Source organism: Euphorbia lathyris, chromosome 1 (genome assembly GCF_963576675.1).
Source record: "Euphorbia lathyris chromosome 1, ddEupLath1.1, whole genome shotgun sequence".
Classification (NCBI taxonomy): domain Eukaryota; kingdom Viridiplantae; phylum Streptophyta; class Magnoliopsida; order Malpighiales; family Euphorbiaceae; genus Euphorbia; species Euphorbia lathyris.
In genome coordinates this window covers 111795285-111819982 of record NC_088910.1, presented here as the reverse complement: position 1 = coordinate 111819982, position 24698 = coordinate 111795285, and the positions used below count along the sequence as shown (strand labels likewise).

The 24698-nt window shown below is 34.4% G+C and overlaps 1 protein-coding gene across 2 annotated transcripts; it reads left to right on the top strand.

The window, feature by feature from the left end:
* Window positions 1-572: 572 nt before the first annotated feature.
* On the top strand, window positions 573-9945 carry LOC136210634 (kinesin-like protein KIN-UA). 2 transcript variants are annotated; one of them, XM_066001988.1, is made up of 19 exons: window positions 573-919; window positions 1272-1372; window positions 1454-1576; window positions 1902-2087; window positions 2171-2392; window positions 2513-2669; window positions 3250-3399; window positions 3784-3872; window positions 4117-4254; window positions 4613-4759; window positions 5717-5851; window positions 6208-6339; window positions 7112-7247; window positions 7373-7465; window positions 8034-8159; window positions 8255-8380; window positions 8729-8872; window positions 9182-9310; window positions 9400-9945. In XM_066001988.1, exons 1-19 carry the CDS (start codon window positions 721-723, stop codon window positions 9558-9560), a joined length of 2694 nt encoding a protein of 897 aa, XP_065858060.1. In that variant the 5' UTR covers window positions 573-720; the 3' UTR covers window positions 9561-9945. The 2 variants fall into 2 exon arrangements, with proteins under 2 accessions (XP_065858060.1, XP_065858059.1); XM_066001987.1 differs by having other exon boundaries at window positions 4051-4254.
* The last annotated feature ends 14753 nt before the right edge of the window (window positions 9946-24698 follow it).

The window sequence follows — 24698 nt, the reverse complement described above, 5'->3', positions numbered from 1 at the left end:
ATTATTCTGTGTTATTTGATTTAAGTAAAAGGTTTTTAAAGATATAAAGTTACTTAATAGAAGCATTCATATTTGTTATGAGAATGTGGTTTGGAGATTTTTTTTTCACTATCTATGTTCAACAACAACAAAAAAAAAAAAAAAAAACAAAAGTAAAAAAAAATTAAAGGATTCGTTTATAATCATTTGATAATCATGGCTATTACCGTAAACGGAATGAATTAGAATTAGAAACCGTTAGACGAACCACCAAACGGTTTAGTCGTGAAGTAGAAAGTGGGGAAGGGGCAATTACGTACATGCGCTATTAATGTATTACACGTCGTATTAAAGGCACCGTCACGATAATTTCCATTTACACATTAATTCTCTATCAGCCTATCTTAAACAATCCAGGGGTGTTCCCGTAATTTAGCATCAACATTCCAGGGGTGTTTCCGTAATATAGTACCAACGACGACGAGGGAGGGAAGGAAAGAGGAGGGAGTTATAAATGCGGGGCCCATAAAAGCCGTGACTTGACCCTTAATAATAATACCAGTATACTATACTAAACCAGACCACTCTATATAATCACTACACCACCATTTTCTTCACAGGATCCTCCTTTCCACTTCAATTTCGCCTCGCCGGCATTTGTTTTTCTCCGGCGTCAAACGGAGCAGAATCGGAGCTGTGGCTGTTTGGTTTACCTTATGTTAGCTTCGTTTTCCTTGCATTATGGCTGCAACAGGAGTTGGTAATTACAGAAATGGCACTAACGGTGGTAGGAATTCTTCCGGTAGTAGTAATAAGGCGGATAGAACTCCGTCTTCTAATTCAAATCCGAAGAATTCTCTTAAATCGAAATCTTTGACGAGTTCCGGCCTCCGGAAAAGCGCTCCCGCTTCTCTTGGCGCTGCCAAGAATGATGCTGGAGGTTTGTCACTCTTTTTTTTTTCTTCCTTTGATGATTGAGATCTCGAGTTGTTTCTTGTATGTGTTTGGGAAATTGTTCTATTTCAAAATTAGCGGTATAAGGAAGTTTGAATTCTGAGTTTTTGCAGGCGTAGACTATTGTATTATTCGAACTTTGAAACCTCGAGCAGTTCTATTCACTTTTTTCAATTGCTTTGAGCTTAAAATTTATTTTTGGAATGCTTCTTCCTTTTTTGTTAATGTTCTTGAGGTCGGGATGATTAGGTGGGTAAAATGGTAGATCCTAGAAATTATATAATGATGCATTTTCTGATCAAGCTTGGAAGGAGTGAACTGATGTAGCTCAATTGTAGTTCCGGGACGAGTTAGGGTGGCAGTGAGATTGCGGCCACGAAATTCAGAGGAAATGGTGGCAGATGCAGATTTTGCGGATTGCGTAGAATTACAGCCAGAGGTAACTTGCATGATTTTGCTTCATTGTATCATTCGTTTTAGCTAATTAATTTTCTGATCGCGTCTCTCTCCTTTGCGTCAGCTCAAAAGGTTGAAACTAAGGAAAAACAATTGGGACTCTGAAACCTACGAGTTCGATGAGGTGCTTACAGAGCGTTCATCACAAAAACGTGTTTATGAGGCTGTAGCCAAGCCTGTAGTTGAGGTAAATAATGTAGTTATTTGTTTTTATATTTTTTTTCCTATGCGAAATTTAAGTTCATAAATCTATTGGCTATACCCCAATTTTGTTAATTTAATTACTAACTAGGAGGTGTGAGGTGAGATTGTAGGTTTTTGGCTAGTAATTACTGTCATTATATCATGCTATTATATGTCAGAAATTATAGTTTTTTTCGCTCATTAGAAATCTGGAGTATCTTTTTCAGTTCATTTTGACATTCAGTCGGTTTCATGTAATAAGGTAGGAAATTAACATAGGGAAGGACATAAACAACTGATGGACTTATTTGTAATTTGTGTTATTGCAGAGTGTTTTGGATGGATACAATGGGACAATCATGGCTTATGGGCAGACTGGTACTGGTAAGACATATACTCTTGGACGACTTGGAGAGGAAGATACAGCCGCTCGTGGGATAATGGTTCGTGCCATGGAACATATACTAGCAGATGTTTCTTTTGAGACAGATTCTGTTTCAGTCTCCTATTTTCAGGTTATTGGCCGTTCAAGCAAATGGGGCTTATATTTCTGGTTTTGTAATTATTATGTTTTGTTTAAACTACTAGAATTGTGCAGTTGTATATGGAGACTATACAAGACCTACTTGATCCTGCTAATGATAACATTTCTATAGTCGAAGACCCCAAAACTGGTGATGTTTCATTGCCTGCAGCTACCCTAATAGAAATTAGGGATCAACACAGCTTTGTGGGACTATTACGATTAGGAGAAGCACACCGCTTTGCTGCAAATACAAAATTGAATACTGAATCTTCTCGTAGTCATGCTATTTTGATGGTGAGTTAATTTGATTTTCCCTATTATATGATTAATAGGTCTTGAATAAGCAAAGAACCTGATGGAAATTGTTTAAAATGTTGTCCGTCGATATGGTAAACATTCATTACGTTTACGTAGGTTCATGTGAAGAGGTCTGTCAAAGGAAGAGATTCTGTGCCTTTGAGTGAGAATGGTAACAACTCTCATGTGGGTAAAAGCTTGAAGCCTACTCTTGTTCGAAGAAGCAAGCTCGTTGTGGTAGATCTTGCTGGTTCAGAGCGTATTGATAAGTCAGGTATGCTACATTCAAGATATGGATATGTTCAATATCTTCCTCTTTGCTTTTCATGTGGTCTCATGGTAGTTTTTTGTTCTTTGATTTATGTTTCAGATTTTCATTCATATGATATCTTTTCCATTTTCATTTGGTTTCTGAATTACCAGCCTAATTTGTATTCCTTCTCTGTGCTGTTTATGGTTACAGATATAGCCTCTGAGGGTGTAAAATGCAGAAATCCTATTTTTGATGGATAGCATAATACTTTACCATGGTTAATACAAACAATTGTCCAATTTTCTGTTACTGGGTCTGTAATCCTAAGTGTACTTAAGTATAGAGCATATAGATTTTGAGGAATTGAATCATAGTTTGGAGTTTTAATAACACCTCTCCTTGTCAAAAGTTAACCAAAAAGAAAAGAATCTACAAATAGTGTTTGTCCTTTCCTCTGGTGGCATGTCTTTGTTTACTCAGAATGAAGTATGAAAATCCTACCTTCTTTGATATCTATTTTATATGCAATCAAACACCAATTTTTGATTATCAAGCTTATCATATTATTTTGGCATTTGTTTGTTCATTCACTATTGGGCAGGAAGTGAAGGGCATACCCTGGAGGAAGCCAAATCTATCAATCTCTCTTTAAGTGCACTAGGAAAGTGCATTAACGCATTGGCGGAAAGTAGTCCGCATGTCCCAATTCGTGATTCGAAGCTTACCAGATTACTTCGAGATTCATTTGGAGGTAATGTGTTGATTCGACATAGAACTATTCTATCTTTCTGCCTAGTGTATAATGAAATATGCGTGAGCATGCTTAGTTACTTCTTTTGTTCATTAACTAAGCTTCCTTGTAAGTGAGTGGGATTTTACCAGATATGTAGTCATCATGTTTGTAAGTGGTCTGTCGGAGAATTAAGTCCTAGCAAATTTGGAGATATAATTTTACTCAACCTCATTTCTCTTCATTTTTATTACCAAATTTTTTACTGGAGTCTTCTATAAAAAACATGCCTAGTATATATCTGGCTTCATGCCTGAGTACGAAGTGGGCAATGGACTTCCAAAAGGGCGGTAGAATTTTAAAATTCCAATTATTGAGGGGTCTAATTTCATTCAATTTAAACAGGAACTGCAAGAACTTCGTTGGTTATTACTATTGGCCCATCCCCGCGACATCGAGGAGAGACTGCAAGTACTATAATGTTTGGACAAAGGGTGAGTGCCAAAATCAACAGAAATATTTGTTTATAACAATAATCTGGAAGCTGCTGTCTTTATCAACACTACGATAATCCAGGCTTTGTTGGCTTGACATGCTTCACGTGCTTATACCTATAACAATCTTCTTTTCAATTTGACATATAAATGTTTTTCTTCACTCTCCCCATCATAGGCAATGAAGGTGGAGAATATGTTAAAATTGAAGGAAGAATTTGACTATAAAAGTTTGGCTAGACAGCTAGATACACAATTGGACAAACTCATTGTTGAACATGAAAGGCAGCAGAAAGCATTTCAGGAGGAAATTGAGAAAATTACTTTAGAAGCACAAAATCAGATTGCTGAGGTTGAAAAGAGCTATTCAGATGCCTTGGAGGTGAGTTCTTGGTTTGTAATGCAGATATAACCGCAGTAGTGTCTTATAGTTCTTAACAACATTGGAATTTATCCTAATTCTTTGAACATCAGCCTCTGTCTTGCTTAATGAAATTCTCTAATTGCTACTTGTTTCTCACACAACATATGTGGTTATTCATATGCTATTTCTTCGTTTCATTATGCAATTTGCATACTTGCTATGTCTGGAAAAGAAAATTATGTCCACCTTTCATTGACTCAATGCGCCTTCAATTTGATTTTGCTTGTTGTCATGTTCTATTTAGTTCCGTGACTAATATTTATTGCTGCAATTGTTAATTTTGTTTGCATGTCATATCTCTGTTTCCTTTTTGTAGAAGGAAAGAAAAAAATATCAAAAAGAGTATATGGAGTCAATAAAGAAACTGGAAGAGAAATGGACGGTGAACCAACAAAAGCATGCTATTCATGGAAATATGGTTCCGATTAAAGCTGATGGCTCTGATATAGCTTCCAGAGGAGAGGTAATTCTACAACATTCTGCAACTTGTTAAAATTGTGTGGCCATAATATTCTGTAAAATGATATTTCCATGTTTTCCATGGTGTTTGGATAGCAGGTGCATTCAAGTATATCTACATGTTAAATGTTATACATCTGTTTAACAATATACTATCTCATATAGTGTTTAGTCACTGTGTTCACTTCCCTTGTTAATTCTGTCGTAAGTTTCATATCGAGGACACTCACCTTCCATATAAAGTCAGCCACATGACAATCAGTGTTAACCGTCTTTCCACCTGCTACTTCTCTCCTTGCCACTTTTAAAGGGTAAATGAAAACACACCTTTTGAAGACCACAATTGTCTGCATTCATAATCTAACATGAGAAAATCTTTTATCAAATTTACTCGAAGTCCAATGCATCTTTATTATGATGTTCTATATCTCATCAGGAATGAACAAACACGAAGAATCCACATAATGCTGGTTGTTGTTTTAGCTTGGACCCTGGGGATGATTTGAAGGCCTTAATTGCGCATTTTCATTGAACAACAACAACAACAAAGCCTTGGTCCCGAAATGATTCGGGGTCGGCTAACATGAACCATCATATAAAACCGTGAAATCAAGTCTTGTCAGCGACACAAATTCTCTCCCTCCACTCTGTCCTATCCACTACCATATTTTCCTCAATCCCCAATAAACTCATATCACTCTCGATCACCCTCCTCCAAGTTTGCTTAGGTCTTCCCCTACCCCTCACCACTACATCCCTTTGCCACTCTTCAATCCTCCTAACTGGCGCATCATGCGCATTTTCATTGAACAGTTTAAATAATTTCTAATGCACTGATATTGATGATAATATAAAATTTACCTTAGATGCACGAAAAAGTAACCGCTGGATGTTTTCACTGTTTTAATTTTGAAATATAACAATTTTGCTATGAGTTCACCTTTTCACCTATGGTGCACAGGGTTCCAAAGTGGTGGCTGCAGAGGAAATGGCCGAGGTAAAAAAATTGCTTCAGAAAGAAACACTCTTGAAGAAGGCTGCTGAAGAGGAAGTCAATAATCTTAAAAGTCAGTTAGCTCAGTCAAAGAAGTCAGAGGTATTTCTTATCTCTATCAGAAATTCTTATTATTTGTTACGACCCTAGCTATTGAAACTAAGCAATAGAAGAAGAAAATATAAGGGTCAGGGAGAATTAGTTAGAAACAGAGAATATTGAGAGACAAATAGAAGAAGAGCAAAGATCATAGAGATATAAATAGAAGAAGAGAGAGAAAGTATGTCGAATATACATGGTAGGTTGCTATTTATACTCACAATTCGCTGATCAGTCTATAACTATACTATTTAATAAAATTACAACTAACTCCTCTATTTACTTTGAGTCACAGCATTGTTGTTTTCTCTTTTCCATTTTTAGTCTGTTTTGGTATCTCATAAGCACTTTTTGTGTAGGCTTTAGGAAATACTGAAATTTTAAAGCTTCACAAGATGCTTGAAGATGAGGTATGTGAGAAAGAAAAGCTCGAAAGGGAAATAGCAATTCTGCAAAGTCAGCTGTTACAAATAAGTTTTGAAGCTGATGAGGTATGACATATGCTCCTAAAACAATTATAGTTGTGGGACACATATTTTTGGCCACTTACAAGAGAGGTCCTCTAATGTGCTTCCATATAAAAGGGACCTCAATTTCTACGGGTCTCAATTTCTTAGCTATAAAATTGCTAAAACCTTTTGAAATGGATTTATCTGAAAGCTCTTAAAATTATGTTCAGATTCAAGATGTTGAATTGCCAAATTCTGTTTATGATAGAGAATGGGCTACAATAGGAGAAATTATGCAAGAAAATGATAATGGTCCTAAAGAGCTGAGAGTTTATTCTCGTAGAAAGAAGAACCAACAGGAGAATTTGCTTCCTAGCTGGCAAGTTAGTTACTATAGGGGTATCTAGAGGACAAGTCTGTTACACCTAGGGGTGATAGCTGGAGTGAATCTCTTAGGGGTATTGAGTTTGGGTGAAGGTACCTCTTTTATTCTGTAAGCATGACTCTCTTTGAGAGAGGGAAGGTTTCCTTCCTGGTCTATCTTCCGTTATCGGATTAATAATATTTTTCCTTACTTCTTCCTTTTATCTTTATTCTGTTTCAATTTAGAATTACTGTTAACTTAATATTTAAGAGGCCATTAATGCATATTGAGGACATGCCCTGCAAATATAACAATTGTAGAAGTGGGTCACGTTTTTAATAGTGACTTGCAATAAGAAATTACACAACAATTAGATTTCCGGCATTTTTATTTTAGCAATTGAGCAATGCTATGTGCCTGATTGATAATTACTCTTGGTATATCTTTTAGACAAGAAGAATGCTTGATAGGGGTGGGTCTGAGAAACTTGGTTGTCTAGATTCTGAGATGCCCCAACTTAGGTCTCCACAGCTCAATGATTCAGAGAATGGGGACAAGGCTTCCATAGCCAAACTCTTTGAACAAGGTGCGAATTGTTGCTTGGCACTGCTAATATATCTACCAATTTGCTTTTGTTTTTATTAGGTTGCCTTTATCATTTTATGCATTGGATAGTTGCTTTCTTTCCCTAATAAATCCACTACATTACAGTTGGACTGCAGAAGATTCTATCATTGCTTGAAGCAGAAGATGCTGATGTGCGAGTTCATGCTGTGAAAGTTGTAGCAAATCTCGCAGCTGAAGGCATGTTTCTACCTGTTTGTGCTTTGACTTGATAATGGTGGTGCTAAATTAGCTTTTAACAACAATTATTATTGTTATGATTGTGACCAATAATGGAGAGTCATAGAGGTTATGATTGTCTGATGACTTAATGCAGTTGAGTTAGACAATGGAAGACTGGGGAATCAATAGAATGGGTTTTACACTATTCTGCTTTGCATGCACTCTCTTAACTAGTTTGGCCGGATGCATATTCTAGTTGACAAAGCTCTTTTTAGAAACATTCCAAATAAGATGGTTCAATATTTAAGGCTGCTATTGTTTGTCATAGTCCTATCACTTATCACTTTATGTTTTTTTTTTTTTTTGAAAAATCAGTTAATGTAAAAGAGGAATTTTGTGAAATGTAATCTATATGGAAACATCTTCTTGTACTGGCTTTTCTACAGTTTCAACTTCATTTATGAAATTATGCCACGCTGATGCAAATTAAATTTTCACAAATATTTGTGGTCATTTCAGGGGCAATAAGTGTCAAGTTCTTGTCAAATATGTCATCTAAAAAGTTGAAAATTCCTGTTTATGGCAGAAACAAATCAAGAGAAGATTGTAGAAGCGGGTGGTCTTACATCACTCTTGACACTGCTACGAAGCTCTGAGGATGAGGTAATACATAGAGTTGCAGCTGGTGCAATTGCCAATCTTGCAATGAATGGTTAGTTCGTGTCTACTCTAATGCTATTGCTGCATATCTCAATGGGTACTTTTGATTTAATTTTCATCATTTGATGTTTTTGTGCATTCATTCAGAAACCAACCAAGAGCTCATAATGTCTCAAGGGGGTGTACAACTATTATCAACAACAGCAGCCAAGGCTGAGGATCCTCAAACTCTTCGAATGGTTGCTGGAGCTATTGCTAATCTTTGTGGCAATGGTAAGCTTCTTGCAATTGTTCTGCTGCATTGAGAAATTCTATGTTTAAAAATTGAAGATTAACCTGGGTTTATGACATTTGTTCTGGTGAAAAAACGCAACTGTAAAATGGTACAATAGTTATTTTTCCTTGATTCAAATATCAATAATCCAAAAGTTAATGGGATAAAAGGCTTAAAACTCGAATATTTTTTTTTTTGCATTCTTTTGACTTTTTTCCTTGCGCTTTTCTTCATTATGTTAACCCTTTGCATTCATGGAGATATGATAAAGACTGGTTATACTGATGGTACCACATAAGCTAGTCTTTCAATGGTGTATATCTGTCTGAACCTGTGCAATTATCCAGATAAGTTGCAATTGAAGCTAAGAGGTGAAGGTGGCATCAAGGCTTTGCTAGGAATGGTTAGATGCAGGCATCCGGATGTTCTTGCACAAGTTGCTCGGGGCATTGCGAATTTTGCAAAATGTGAATCAAGAGCATCAACTCAAGGTAAATCCTACAGAAAAAGGCATCATTTAAGTATGTTAGTGATGCTATTTGTTTTTCCCCCATATCCGGTTACTTCCGGATTCAAGGTGGAAAGAAGTCTCATAAAGGGTAAACCTCTCTCAACAATTGTTTTCTTCATTCACAAGATTGGAAGAACAATAGCTCCAACCAACAGCTTGTTAATATAAATTGACATTTTCCTTTTAATTATGTATCCAAATCTTTGTTAAAGTTGCTAATTTTCTCTTTGTTAAAGTTGCTAGTTTTCCACAAGTTAAAGTTGAACTTTGTTATATACAATGGGTGCAGGAACTAAGAACGGAAAGTCTCTTCTGATTGAGGATGGCGTACTTCCATGGATTGTGCAGAATGCTAACAATGAAGCCTCTCAAATCAGACGGCATATAGAGCTTGCACTCTGTCACTTGGCTCAACACGGTAACACTGCCTCTTCCATTTTGCAATTGAACAAACTGACTCCCATTGAACTCCATTTCAGAATGCTGAAAGAGCCCCTGAATTTGCAGATAAAAACGCAAAAGACATGATTAGCGGAGGTGCACTGTGGGAACTAGTTCGCATATCACGAGACTGTTCAAGGGACGATATAAGGATTCTTGCACATCGTACACTAACTTCCAGCACTAGTTTTCAAGCTGAACTGAGACGACTACGTATAGATTACTAATAAGCTCGAAATGCCTGGACAATTTGAAGTAGAATTAAAAGATCGAATCACAAACGCTTCTTCTTGAAGCTTGTTGGCTCGTGAACATGTTATTGGACCTTCCGATAAACGCTCTGATTCCTGTCATATATACATCTGAAGTTTAATTTGTGCATACTCCTAACAAGAGAAAGCAGGAAGACATATTTTTGGTGATGCAAATTTTTTGTTGTTTAAATGGTGGTGCGTTTGAGTTTTGAGTTCTCTTTGGTTCACTAAGCTACGTTAATAAACTTTGTAGCCTTTCTATCTATTTGTTTGTATATGAGATGATTAGGGAAAAACACTAACATTTGTAAATAAATAATTTTCTGATTGATATATATGGCAATTCGCATTTACTTTTTATCTCAGGATTTCAATTATTTTCCTTTAATTTAGTGCTGCTTAAAGTATTTTGCATTATATGCTCCCTCTGCTTCAAATTCCAGTTTCACGGTGATTTTCTTGATTAAATGAATTTTGTCAAATCTAAGGCTTGTTTGATTTAAGTTTTAGGATTACACCTTATAATTCTAAAAAGTTTAGATCAAATGGTAATTATCCGATCAAGTGAAAATTACTGTCCAACTTCATATTCCATTATAATTGTCTGATCAAGTTAAAATTACCATTGGGCTTCATGTTCCATTATAATTGTCATTATTTTGCAAAATTCAAATATTATTTATCTATTTTTTTAGATTTTCAATATAATTTAGAAATTTACGTATTTGAAATTTAGAAGTGTACTAAATTTATTGTTAGAATCAATTAGATTTAAATTTGTAAATTAAACACTCTAAAATAAGGCAATTTATTCTTAACTATTCAATTTTATCTTAAATGTAAAACTAAATGATTGTTGCTTGCTACTTGGAAAAAAAAAAAAGTGACACATAAAAAGCAACTGAGGAAGTATTATTCAATCAGCCAATGAAGATTGGTCCGAATGGTAAGGAGTTGATTTCTACTTATCGGGTTGAGGTTCAATTCTCCACTCCATCAAAATTTAACTGTTTCGATTTGAAATGCAAACATTTAACAGAATTTCAAAATAAAAATTCCAATTCAAAAAGCTTAAAAACTGGAAAAAAATGAACATCATCACAATTCTCATTCGATGTCTCAAAGAAATTGACTACATTTTAATGAATATAAACTAAAAGAAAAAATAAAAAATGATTCAAAACATAATGGAACATTAACACGTGTTAAAAATTTTAATTTGCATATTAAAGTCCATAAATTTCAAAACATTCACAACACCAACCATATATATAAAAAAAAAAAAAATTATGAACAACACCTACAAAATACACTAAAAAAATAACAACAATATAATGTTTCATAAATAATAACTCCATAAACAAAGCTTTACGTACAGTTACACATAAACCATACTCACTTTTAGTTGATTTTAATGTGACGGTAAACGACATAAAGTCATTAAAAGTAAAGAAAAGAAAACTGGACCAAAGTAGTTGCATGTCAATGAAAAGGATTGCGAACAAAAGTATATAACTCGTTAACCCACTTTATATAATATAATATAATATAATATAGTTCAATTTATAAAAGAAACTACAATATAAATACTCAGTAGTTTCAACTAAAAAAAAAAAAAATTCACAAATACTATCATTAAATCAATATCTTCAAATTCAGAAGATGAATTCCCATACAACTTCTCACGCTCAGATCTATCCACACGCGTCATCCTCCTATCATTCAATTACACCTAATTTCAACCAATTTCTTTTCATTTTTACAATTTCATTCAATTTCTTCATATTTAATCGCATTTCATATAATTTCATCTAATTTAACATCTAATAAAAAAAGTTCAAAAAACACAAATAGAAACAACAACACAAAAATTATATCAGATTGACTAAAATACAATTAAGCCAAAATAAACAAATCTACATACCTCAATTAAGCCAAAAACCTGAATTTTAAATTAGAAATGATTAAAGAATTTTAATATACATCCCAGTTATCTCATCTACAGAGTATTTTAGCTAAGAAATTATTAGTGTATCTATCAGCTTTTTTTAAAGTTTATTATTAGCATAAGGTTTGGATTGAAATTTATATTTGAAGCCTCACAATTTTGAATATGACTCCAATCCATTAATTTAATTATAGAAGCCGACATGAAATGATTTAAATAATATAATTAAGTTGAAACATTCCTATTCCTAAACAGTGTAAAGTTGTTAATTTTGATTTGTTAATGATCCATCATTTCCCACTTTTGGATGTTTGCTTCCATTTCCATTTCCATTTATATATATATTTACAATAATAGCTTCCATCTGAGGTTTATGATAAATCCTTCTTTTCTTGTCTTTCTACTTATATATAAAATTCAAGGTCATTAATGGTTTCGCATTTTTTATTGTAATTGCAGGTACTTAAATTGATATTATTATTTTTCGAATATCAAGTCCCTATAACTAACTTTTCACGATTCAAATAATTTCCCACCTTCTCTTATTATTGCTCATCTGTTGTTAAAGTTCTACTCCAAACTTTGTAATTTTTGCAAGATTCACATATTTTAATTATTATTTTAAACTTTTTGAACTTCTCTCTTTATTACTACTATATATTTGAATTCCTCTATGTACATATAAAAACATTTCACTAAACATTAAATGGTGTGCTCAAATTGTATTTTATTAATTAAGTATATTATCTCCAACGCCTTCATTTTATCATGTGTTGAAATCCGATAATAATAAAGTAGTTAAAATTTAAACTCCCAACACTTGGTCTAAAAAACTCCAATACCATATGATATCAGACAAATATAAACTTGCCACGTAGAATTACAAACTCCTGAATCCACCCTCTAGAAGATAGAACATGAAGCTCCTCATTATATAAAACACAGCCAAACGATGACGTACTACTAGAAGCTTGATTTGGAAAGACATCGCAAGACCCTGTCAATAATCCAGCTGTTGCCATAACCACTCTCAATCCCAGGAATTACATATCTGATCCTAATATATAGGCTCACACTCTCATATCAATAGTAGACACATGGCTCACCCCGCTCCACGATCCATAACCGACTTCTACAACTCAACATCAGTATAAATAGAGTAAGCTTAGCTCGAGGTAAACATGTTCATAATATAGCTTCAAATTACTGATTGTGATCATCATTTAGTCTTCTCCACGGATTAACTTAGGCATCAAAGAAGGTTCGCTATGCAAAAATCCTCCTTTGACCTTGCTTATGTGTTGCATGATGACACGTGGACTTAGAGGATTCAACCACGTCAAATTGGTATAATAAGCGTGGACTGATACATGATGGAGTTTTAACATGTTTTTAACGGTTTCAAAACTCATATAAGCAAACAAAATACCGATCCACAAAAAACTACCATATGCTGCAAGGTTCCCTTATAACGAGATGAAGTAGTTGAGATGCAAACCCCCTCTACTTCGTCACTGACAGAATAGGAACAACAACTTGCTAATCTAGAATCAATTTCTCATACCTGTATCAACCATCTTGGCAAAAAAAGTACAAGAAGCAGTTTTGCTTCAAAGGATGAAGAACAGAGAGATTTTTTTTCAGGATCCGTTTGTTTTACCTACTGTTTGTTGTTGTTTGCTGTTTGATGTTGCTATTTGCTGTTACAGTTTGTTGTTTGCTGTTGGAAAAAGCAGCTTTTCCAAATAGCTAATGTTGATTTTGTAAAAGACTGCTTTTCAGGTGTAAAAGGCAAATAGGAGGTCACTAACCAAACACCTAATGTTGATTTTCAGATGTAAAAGGCAAACATGATGTGACTAACCAAACACTTAAAACTTTTTTTTTTGAAGTGAAAAGACAAACAGAAGCATGAAAAGGAACAACCAAACACCCCTGAATGTTTGTGAAAAACTGAATGCACAAGTGATGGGAGAGAGAAACAGGGGGCCAAAATCTACATAGGCATAGGGAGAACCAAACACCCCATGAATGTTTGTGAAAAACTAAATGCACAAGTGATGGGAGAGAGAAACAGAGGGCCAAAATCTACATAGGCATAGGGAATGTGTAGGATTTTTCCCTAAAAACTCTTACACTTATCCCTTAATTAAATATTTTATAGTTTTAATTAGTTTTAAGATAATTCAATTATCTTATATTCTAATTAACTTAGATAAATATTTAACATAACATAATTTAAATTAATTTACATATATATAACTACGTATTAAATTAACCTATGTAAATTAACATCCAATATTAATTTACAATGATTATATAGGCATTTAATTTAAATCTTTTAATCAAATCCAATTTCATCAAACGTACAATTAGGAAATAGTGATATGCAATATAATATTTACTTTTAAACTAAAGTATTATATTATAATTAATTATACATCATCTAATGTTATATTATAAATTTCTAACTACAATATTAATTATTTGTATATAAAACTATATATATATATTCTGAATTTATGTTTCCTGTTTAATTTAATTAAATTGAAAGCTAAACTTTAGATTGAACTTATCCCCCTATTATTTCTCCTATTTGGGCCAGACGAAACTGAATTCAATCCAATTGAATTCTTCTATTTATCTGGACCCAACAACATTGTTCTATCCATTCTTAAGCAAAATCCTATTTCCACAGCTGTTTCATTCCGTGAGCAATCCATATAGGTATATCTCAAGGTGGGGTTTAGACCAAACTTCCGATCTAATCCAGTCATCAGTAGGTTTTAACTGACCTCTATGATTACCAACTCACATATTAATCTCGTGTTTAAAGACTGAGAACCCAATAGTAACCTCATAGTGTTTAGACATTCCTTGATCTCTTAGTGAACTGATAAGTTCGAACAAGCAATATCCATTGCTTCATTCGAGTGTGGCCACACTCTTTTCAATTCCATTAATCAAGTGGCCGGTGATATCTGCTCTCCCTAAGGTGAGTAGCAATCCCCACACTTCACACATGGTCCCTCAGCATGATTCATTACATATATGGCTAACCCATACTTGGCATAAATTACTGGTTCGTTAGGCGATAACAAAAGCATGCAGTGTCTCATCTAGGTCATATAGTGACTTTGGGTCTAAGGATTCATCTATGAATGTTACATGAGAACCACATGTGACATTGATAACCATGTGGTGTTTTCATAGTGAATCAATGTAGAGTTTACTTCCCATAAACCCTAATGACCTTGGTTCGACACTCCATGTCTCTGACCGGTGAAACACCATTACAACAAAGGCATAAAACTTTTTTTAGTTATTTTCCATCCCCACGATAATAACAAACTAGGGATATTTATATTAGTATCTTATTGCTACATGATTTCACTTGACCATGTCCTCAATCTGCCATATGCGTGCATATCACTAATTTTGGATACTCTGTTAATCATCTTGCATAAGTATGATCTAACAGATTATCACCTTATAGTTAACGATACTGTATAATGTCTCGGGACTAGGGCATACCCCAACAACATTGATGGCTCGTTTAAGCAAATCTATCAAAATGCCTTCCACCAATGCACTTCCCAAAATAGAGATCGAGAGAAACATTAAAGAAGAAGCACATTAGCATCGTCAAGTCAATAATCCTGGAAATGGTGGAAGAAGGAGAAGCCCAATGCCCTAATAATAAATGCTATTAGGCGTGATCTCAAGGCGCTTGGTAGAAAACCTTGACTTTGTCTAGGAGGTTATTAACATCATGAGGCAAGAACACGCCCTCCAAATGGTAAAAATGAAAGAGAAACCGGTGATAGTAGAAGAAATTTTCAGGTACATAAACAAACTTGAAGACACCAACTGCTCGACTGGACATCACATTGTACAAAGTTGCTACCTCCGACATGACGGTTCTCCGAAGAGCCGAAGGAAAGATCTGGACACCCAATCCAAGGAGAAAGAAGTCTCTCTAACATGGTTCCACTAGACCTAGACTTCCCATCCGTGCAACATAGGAGAAATGGATCACCCCCCCATAAGATCGATCCGTGAAAGAGAAGTAAGATGACATTCCCCAAATGGGAGGACACCAGACTCCAACCATAGATGGACTCGTCATCGATCGGTGGAATCTCAATCAGTCAACCAAGAAAGAGCATCCAAGCCCTGAATTCGAGAGTATTAGACACCAGAAGAAAGGGATCTCCCGATCAAAGATGAGGACGTCGAGGCTAAACTCAAGGCAATGCAAAAAGAGCTATTGAGAAGTAGATGTCTAAGCTCTTTGCAGTCACTTCATCACGTCCATCCCTGAAATAAGGACCATGCATGATCTTAAGTACATGGTCCAACACGAGAAGGAAGTACTCAAAGACTATGTGGAATATTCCAACAAGAGGCCATCCAAGTCCAGGTGCTAAATGTTGAAGTGGAGGTCGACATCATGGCAACTAACTGTCTTAGCAAAGACCTATCCCGGGAGCTAACCACCAATCGACCCCAAACCTTCAAATATCTGATGACTTGGGCCAGATACTTCTATAGGTGGGAGGTTCATAGGTTAAACCCTTTTTAAATGAGAAATCTGGCCATACTAGTGAAGAATGAAAATGGTCGAGAGAGGAAAAACCCCCAAGAGCACCTAAAACGATCACGAATCTCCCTAAGTGCTCCTCGAGACAATGTCCTATATTGGGTGGAGAAAAAGGATACCCATCATCTATCCTCCTAAGATGAAGTAATCCACCACTCGCAGTAATGGAACTTTCTACAACTTTCATAATAGTGAAGGTCATGGAACGGAAGACTATAAACAACTTATCTCAGAGCTAGAAAAGTTACCAGATTATGGAAAGATGGACCATTTTTTTTAAAGAGGCTAAGACAAGGCTCCGTACTCGAGGAAAAAAGGAGAGATAAAACCCCGCAGTGAGTAATCAACGCATCTTTAGAGGCCTCAGGTTGGGAGTACACCTCAAGAAAAAGCTTGCGAAAAGACATAAAGTCAAATACCCTAGCATTGAGCTTCTCGTTCGGTGGATCGATGTATACCCTATACTAGAAAATGATGATGCTCTAGTCTTGGAGATTCTGATAGAGAAATTCAAAGTTTGAAAGGTGCTGGTGGATACCATAAGCTTAGCCCATATTATCATGAAAAAAGCCTACGAGGCACTTCACCTTAAGCCAGATAGATCTGTTCCCATGACAGTCCCCCTAATAGGAATCAATAGGCACTCTGTCCCTCTATTGGGAAGTGTTGTCATGCATATTAAGGCCGAGGAATCCCAAACCACCTGGAAAATGGAAACAGAGCTCTTGGTAATAAATGTTGGGGTTTAGTGTCCTATAGACAATTGTTCCAGGATATAAACCTACTGTAAATGAATTGTTCTTTATGTCATTTATTTTAATAAGATATGGTTTCATAACTGTATAAAGGCAACCACTTTTAAAGAACTAAATAAGTCTAAATAAAAGGAAATCCCTAAGTTTATTTAAAGTGATTATAAAGTGTTCATACAAGCATGAAGTGAGACAACACATTATAATAAACTAATAAACTTAAAACCACCCCAAGTCAAGTGATATGTTTTGAATAGGGATTGACATAACACTGTTAAGACTTGCATGTAACAATGTTTTCTGTCGAGACAGAGAGCTGACCTCACAAGCTTCAGATATGTAGATATCTGGACAGTTGCATGGATCCAATGAAAGGGTTCATTAGGATTGGGGGCCCGACTTGAGATAACAGGATGGGTAGATTTATCCTTGTCACCTGTTCATCTCATTGGTATTAATAGGTATAAGTAATCCTCAGACTCAAAGGAATGTTAATTAGTGATTCTGGATTATGGAATGTGATGCTTTGATCCTGTTCTAACACGATCCATAACAGGGATGACTCTGGGGTGTGTTTGGCAGACGTTGGGTACCACAGGAAGTAATTGCAGGGTAGTTAACATTGGATTGAGCATTTGTCACTCCTGATAAATGGGAGATACGTCCAAGGATCGCTTGTGGAAGACTTGACTCTAAATCCTTCCAATGTGATAACTTAAGACTTGAAATGGAGATTTCACTTAACCTATCTAATTGGAGTTAACTCGGCCTGTACAAGTAAAACGAACATCTCGCTATATGTGACTTGACATAATCCATAGTCATAAGATTCTGTTCAAGGATGTAGTTGATAAATGATCGAATTATACTGTAACTAATACGGAAAGGTCAACGACGGAATCAACCTGTCTTCTTATAGCTCTGGGGGAATGTTTCGGATTTGCCAATCACAGTTTGCGTACTCATTCCATTATATAAAGATTGAATGTAATTTTGAGAAATTAATTTAATGGTTGTATACGGTTAGAAGCAATAAGAACCTAATGGGTCACACATAAGACTTGGAACCCAAAAGAGAAACAGATGTTAATTAATTGACGGAAGCCCAACTAAGTCCACTAAGGTCCAATTATAGAGGGGGCGATTTTTATGTGTAGGGACACATAAGGAATTAATTTAATTTCAGACAATTATAATTAGATTATGATTATGAATTAAATTAATTATAGGACAAATAAGTTAGGAGGTTTATTGAGATTAAATTGCTTCTAATTATTATCCTATTAATAAGTTATTATTATCTTTATATTTAGATATAATTATAGATAATAATAATAAGAGTATTATTCCGAATATAACTCTTATTCAATAACCTAATTCTATCTAACTAGAGTTTAGATACGAGAGGCTATATAAACCCCCTACTACTGAGAATTTCGGCCATGCTATCTATCCCGGAGAGTGCAAATTTTGACCCCCAACTGTTGTGGATCGTTTTCTCACCACTTGCTTCTGAATCAATTGATTTCATCTCTTTCTTTTATTCCTTGATCTTGTGTTGATTAATTAGAGGCAATCTATCTTGATTGCTATTATTCGGTTGAGTTCTAATATCATTTGATTTGTGTTTTTGTTTTGCGCTCGTGAACTCGGATTAAGAGTTGAGGGCACTTCTCTAGCAACGGTAGATAGTTCGTCAAAAGGTATTTTCTTCTATCTCTGTTTATATGAAATAACGATTAACAGATCTTGGTTTAAAGGAAATAGGTTAAAAAAAATTTATATTTCTGCTACCAAACGTTTGCCTATTTTCCCTCAATAAACGCCAACTTACCATATAATGTCGTAGTCGGTCGGCCCTTGGTATCAGAATTTGGGGACGCCTTGTCCATTTGACACTTGGTATGGAAAATCCCCACATTCGAGGGAATGGTTATAGCCCGAGGAGACCAATCAACAACCTAATTGACCTATATTTGGATTCACTGTAAACGAAGCTAACCAAATTCGAGCCAATCGAAGGAGATAGAGAGGAGTCACTACTGACCGAAGCAAGAGAATTCGTTTGGCTAACAAAGTATAAGGCATCATGTACCGCAATAGGAAATTATTCCCCTGCGATTAGAGGCACCGTTTATTCATTGCTAGACGCCAAGGTCAGGAACCATTAAAACACGACCATCATGTGACTAAGGTATGGAACTTCTCCAAAAATCTCAACTTCCAAATAAATATAAGACCCCATTATAGGAAATCAAAGCCAGGAGCTACATCAAGCCTAATTAGGTTGTCTAGGACTACCCAAACCATGATTTAGCAAAAGGGTGGAGGCTAAGCCTTGAAGAAAACTCAATAATAGGACCAAAATCATCGTTCCTCATCAATGACAGGATGGCCAACAAACCTAACTCCTCAGGCCTACCCGAGATAAACCCAGAAAAAAACCTAAAAATGACACCATACAAAATATCATGAGCTAGGAAAACCGGGGAACATCAACACAAGGAGATTGTCCTCAAGCGGTCCATGTCCCTCAAATAAAGACTTATGATTGTAGTTATTATTTTCATTAACCATCTATACAGATAGTAAAAAATATAAATAATAAAGTTACATCTTTCCATTATCTTCGGTTTAACTATAATGTGTTTGTTAAAGTTCCCTTAGATTATGTGTGCGTGTGTGTGTTGCTCATAAGTAAAATATATCAATGTAGTCTCTTAATCTACATGGTATCCCATGCATTCCTAGTAGCCTACAACAGTCCTATAACAGTCATATAGCAGCCTACAACAGCCCTACAACAGTCCTATATAAGGTTCTCCTTCGATCAATGAGACATTATGGGCCCATAGCAGCCTACAATAGTCCTATAGTAGCCTAAGCATGCTTTAGTTGACTTAGACATGTAACACTCCCCCTGAAGCATGGATTTTAATCATACTCATCTTGCTACAGATACCGATACCATAGTCTTAAAGACAGTACACTCAAGATACTTTAGAATATAAAAAATATAATTCGGGAAGCACAACCTACAAGAACAAATCAGACATGAGGGACGAGAGAGGAACATTAAGCTTTGTCGAAAATAGAGAAACAAAACTCAGTTGAAGAAACACGCAAGAGACTTCCAACAACGTCAATGCACAAAAGGAGATTCACCAGAAAACTAACCGATCAGACATGTCAGAAATAGAGAGGAAACGATGATGGAAGAAGAACCGAGACGTGGAACCCTAGGTCCAAGTAGTCTGGTCACAATGCAAGCAATAATCCTAAAAGAAACAACCCAAAATTTTCGCTCATAAAGTAGAAAACAAATTCTAGAATCTCAATCTAGAAACTCAAAATAGAAGCCAAAACAAGGCTTTGATACCATGTAACAAACCATGTGATACACGAGATACCATGTAGATTAGGAGACTACATTGATATATTTCACTTAAGAGCAATATACACATATATATACAAGGTTCTCCTTCAATTAAGGAGATATTGTAGGCCCACAGCAGCATAAACATGCTTTAGTTGACTTATGATTGCTTACATTTATTACATTGAATTATTACGTAACAATAGTAAAATATTATGTTAAGAGGATAGAGAAAGGATTTAGAATTTTTTTTCCCTGAATCGTCGTGAGACAAACAAGCAGCTCACGAGCTAAGCTCGTGAATATGATAAACAAGCTGGATCATAAATAACCGAGTTCAAACATAAATTTGAGCTCGAAGCTCGGCCCGAACTCATTAATATTATGACGAGCTGAGCTTGAGCATGCCGAACCTCGACTCAGCTCGATTACAACCTTAATTATAAGATAAATGAGATGGGTGTTTATGTTTTTCGAGTTTTCTTATCTTTTTATTTCAAATAACATAAAATAATATACTGTTGAATAAGATTTATAAAACAATATGTGTTATTTTTTTTAGGAAAATTGTTTTTTTAAGTTTTTCAAAAAAAAAATAAAAATTTAGAGCTTTTCACAATTTTTTTTTTAATAATTTTTTTTTATCTATTTTTACAAAATATGTTTCTTATTTAATGTGATTCCAATCTCTATAATGTCAATGCTGTAAAATAAAGTTTTATTCTTCTCAATAAGTTATTACTTTTTTTTTTTAGTTATTTAGATCATATTTTTTAATTCAACAATTTATTTGTTGATTAATTTAAAATATGCCATATTGGATATTTTATAAACTTACAATAATTATTTATCACAATTTTACCAAACACTAGTTATCAATAAGATAATACTCCCCCGTTCTCTTTAATATGTCATTTAAGGTTTTTCATCAAGACCAACACAATATTAATTAGACTATTATATCCTTGACACTTCTCTCCCAAAAATTCTATGCAAAAGTTCTCTTCTTAATTTTAGTGGTTTAATTAAGATTATTTGCATACTAAATCTCTCTTTTACCATAAATAAAGGCAAATTTAAGATGCTAAATGTGCATTGTAATATAAAACGAGATATAAAAATGAAGAAATAAAAAAAACCTAAAACAACATACATTATTACAAAAAACAGAGGGGTTAGCAACCAATTAACAACAACCAATAGCTAAATAATAACAACTATCAACTAATAATTAAACCAAGCAGATCCAAAGTAAATTGACGAAGTAGTAAAATAATGAAAACGGCTTAAAGCATTATTGACCTCTTGAACTATCCAAAATGTTGGTTTTTGCTTATTGACTCATTATTTAGTATTGCTTACTGGCCTATCCAAAATATTGGTCTTTGCTTCTAATCGTAATATTTTCCCCTTTACCCATTAAAATTGATCGTAGTCTCAATCAATATAAATAATAAATTAACAATTTTCTTAAATTTTTAACATAACATGGTAATAGTTCCATTAATTTTTTATGGATCAACTTTCTGTTTGGTAGGTTAAAGGTTTAACAAAAATATTAACTTACCATCCATGTTGATTGAGACTTCACTAACTTTGATAGGTGAGAGGCTCTAAGAGTCTCTCATTTTCTTACTATATACAACTACAACTAGATACATAGACAAATATTTATATATGACTAGGAATAACATAAATAGAATACTATACTCGCAAGAAATCATATTTAGATAATAATTTCTATTTATCATTACTTCCTTTACATTCCTCTTCAAGTCGGATAGGGCGTGGACAAACTGTCATCCTGACCCTAAAAAACAGAAAGCAACCCCTAACTAGCAGGAGTCACCAGACTATCCCACAATTAGAAGAGTTTTTAAAGCTCGAACAAACGAACGATACGAAGGTCACATACATGGTGTGATACAATAAACAAACATCTAATTTCATGACTCTGCAAGGCAGCTAACTGATCTCATAGACCATTTACTTTCTGCATCATCACTATTATCTTCAAATCGAGATGCAAATGTTTTTTAAAAATATGTTCTACACGTACAAACTTAAGAAAACTGATTTGAATTGCATCAACACCAAAACATCAACTATACTTGACCGAGGCAAACAACTAGAATGAACAAAATATAGCTAAGAATATTTGATGGAAAAAAGAGAGTCAAAATCTTGAAAAATGAGAAAATGAGAAAAACTGAATTTAAATCTCTAGAAGAAATATATAGAAAAGATGAAAAAAACTAAGATCTAAACGAATTTAAAAAAAGAAAATTAAACGAAAGATGAACTCTTAAGAAAACAAACTTATACGTTATAAGGATCGAAATTGTGAGGGAAAAGAGTTTAAGTTTCTTTTTCTCCCGAAGGGCGGCGTCAAACCAACGGAAACCATAACTTAGAATCTTTGATTTTTAAAACTTTATGGTTCCGATACCTTATAAAAGTCTCTCATTCTCTTATATTAAATAATGAACTATATACAACTACATATATAGACATATTTCTATACCTAACTAGGAATAACATAAATTGAATACTATACTAATCATATTTAAACAATACTCCATATTTATCATTACTTCCTTTACTAATAATAGCCCCGAGATCAAGACCAACATTTTGAATAGATAAATAGACAAATATTACCAAATAATAAGTCAAAAGAGAAAAAATTAATGTTTTGGATAGATGAAAGTAACCATAGTGGTTTAAGCCTAATGAAAACACTTATGTATATTGTTCCATACGCAAACAATACTCTAATTATTATTAATTTCTTCAGTTTTCTTGGCATGCATGAAGAAGTAATAGTATATTACTAGATTGCTAACATTAAGATGAAGCAATATATTTATCTAAAACAAAACAAGAACATTGTGCAGAGATTATAAGATTAAATCCATGTATTGTATAAATAGAATCTTGTGCATAGAGAAACAACAAGATCTGGAGAATAGATCTTTCACAGAAAACATGTACAAACTAGTATATATTTATACATAAAATCACACATCAATTACTACCCAAATAATTATATGTACTTTGTACTATCTTAACTATATATTCATCACAGCAGCATGACATTAAATTAAGAAAAGTGTACAAATTTAGACTTAAATAAGGTTTCTCAATTCTCACCCATTCTTTCAGCTAAAACCTCAGTAGTTTCTTGCTGCAAAGCTTCCTTAAAAATTCCCCTTTCCAACCATTAAAAAAACTAGTACTAGTACACATTGACTGAGAATTAATAGTTGGTACCAAAACAAGTGAACTTCATTTATGGCTGTACTCACAGTCATAGAGAAGAAAACAGTTGTTTAATTCTCTTTAGATCCAAGAACCTAGACCCTTAATTGTGAAATTGGTAGATCAATTGCCACACAAACATGGGAGGAATGACGGATCCAAGATTTATTGACACGAGACGCTCCAATGTGTCATATTTAGATGATAATAATATGATGTAACACACGTTTCATACTTTAACCGTCCACCACTAACTCCCCCACTATATCCGGTTCTTAAACGTGAAAAAGGAGTTGGATATTTTAGACTCTTGGAAGCATTTATTATGCATCGAGTGTTTATGGGAAGAATGATACTCTTCCCTCGTAATAACAAGTATTCCGCACCTTAATCAAGATAAAAAATGTCATCGGTCACCTCAAATTAAAGTTATTAATCTCATAATTAATAACTTCATCTCATTAATCTCACAATTTACACATTCTAGAAATTATGAAGCTCTAAACAATTGAAATCCCTAAGAAAAACCTAGGGCTTAACTTTGAGAAGAAGAAAGGGGGGAAAAGAAAGGAGGTCAAGCTAGGAATGATATATAGTGCAGAGAATCTGAGCATGTTTTGGTAAATGATCTTTGAAATCTATGAAAGAGAGAGAGAGAGGAAGAGAGAGAATGAAATGCCTTTTTATGGAAGTGCTATGTCTTTGCCTCGAAAAGGAGCTACTTCAGACGAATGCACGTGTAAACCAGTACCCAAATATTTCATGTCTCCTTTTTTTTTCTTTTAAAAAAAAAAAACCCTAATAACTTCTTACAAAGAAGAGACATAAAAACTCTACGCCCATACCTCTTTGCTTCTCGTAAATAGTTTAAACCCTTCTTGCCTCTCCCTTCCCTTTGACCTTCCTCATCTCATCTCATCATCTTGTCAACATTTCTAATTTTTTATAATCACATCAATACACCTTACTTAAATTTATCCCCCCCTTTTCTTTCCTGCACAAATCAATACTCATCAAGTAGCAAATCACATGGATTCATACCCTTTTCTCAAGACTATGTATAAACTAACACATTTCATGAGAGTAGCAGCAAATCACATGGATACCCAATTTTCAAGACTTGCTTTTGATAAGATTAGTAGTTAAATTAGCAGAAAAAGATGAAAACTTT

What these genes read in the sequence shown, in the direction of transcription:
- LOC136210634 (XM_066001987.1), top strand. Translation starts at nt 721, where the DNA reads ATGGCTGCAACAGGAGTTGGTAATTACAGAAATGGCACTAACGGTGGT. An exon ending in GCTATTCAGATGCCTTGGAG is followed by an intron (nt 4,255 to 4,612) that starts GTGAGTTCTTGG and finishes TCCTTTTTGTAG; the next exon opens with AAGGAAAGAAAAAAATATCA. An exon ending in ATATAGCTTCCAGAGGAGAG is followed by an intron (nt 4,760 to 5,716) that starts GTAATTCTACAA and finishes TATGGTGCACAG; the next exon opens with GGTTCCAAAGTGGTGGCTGC.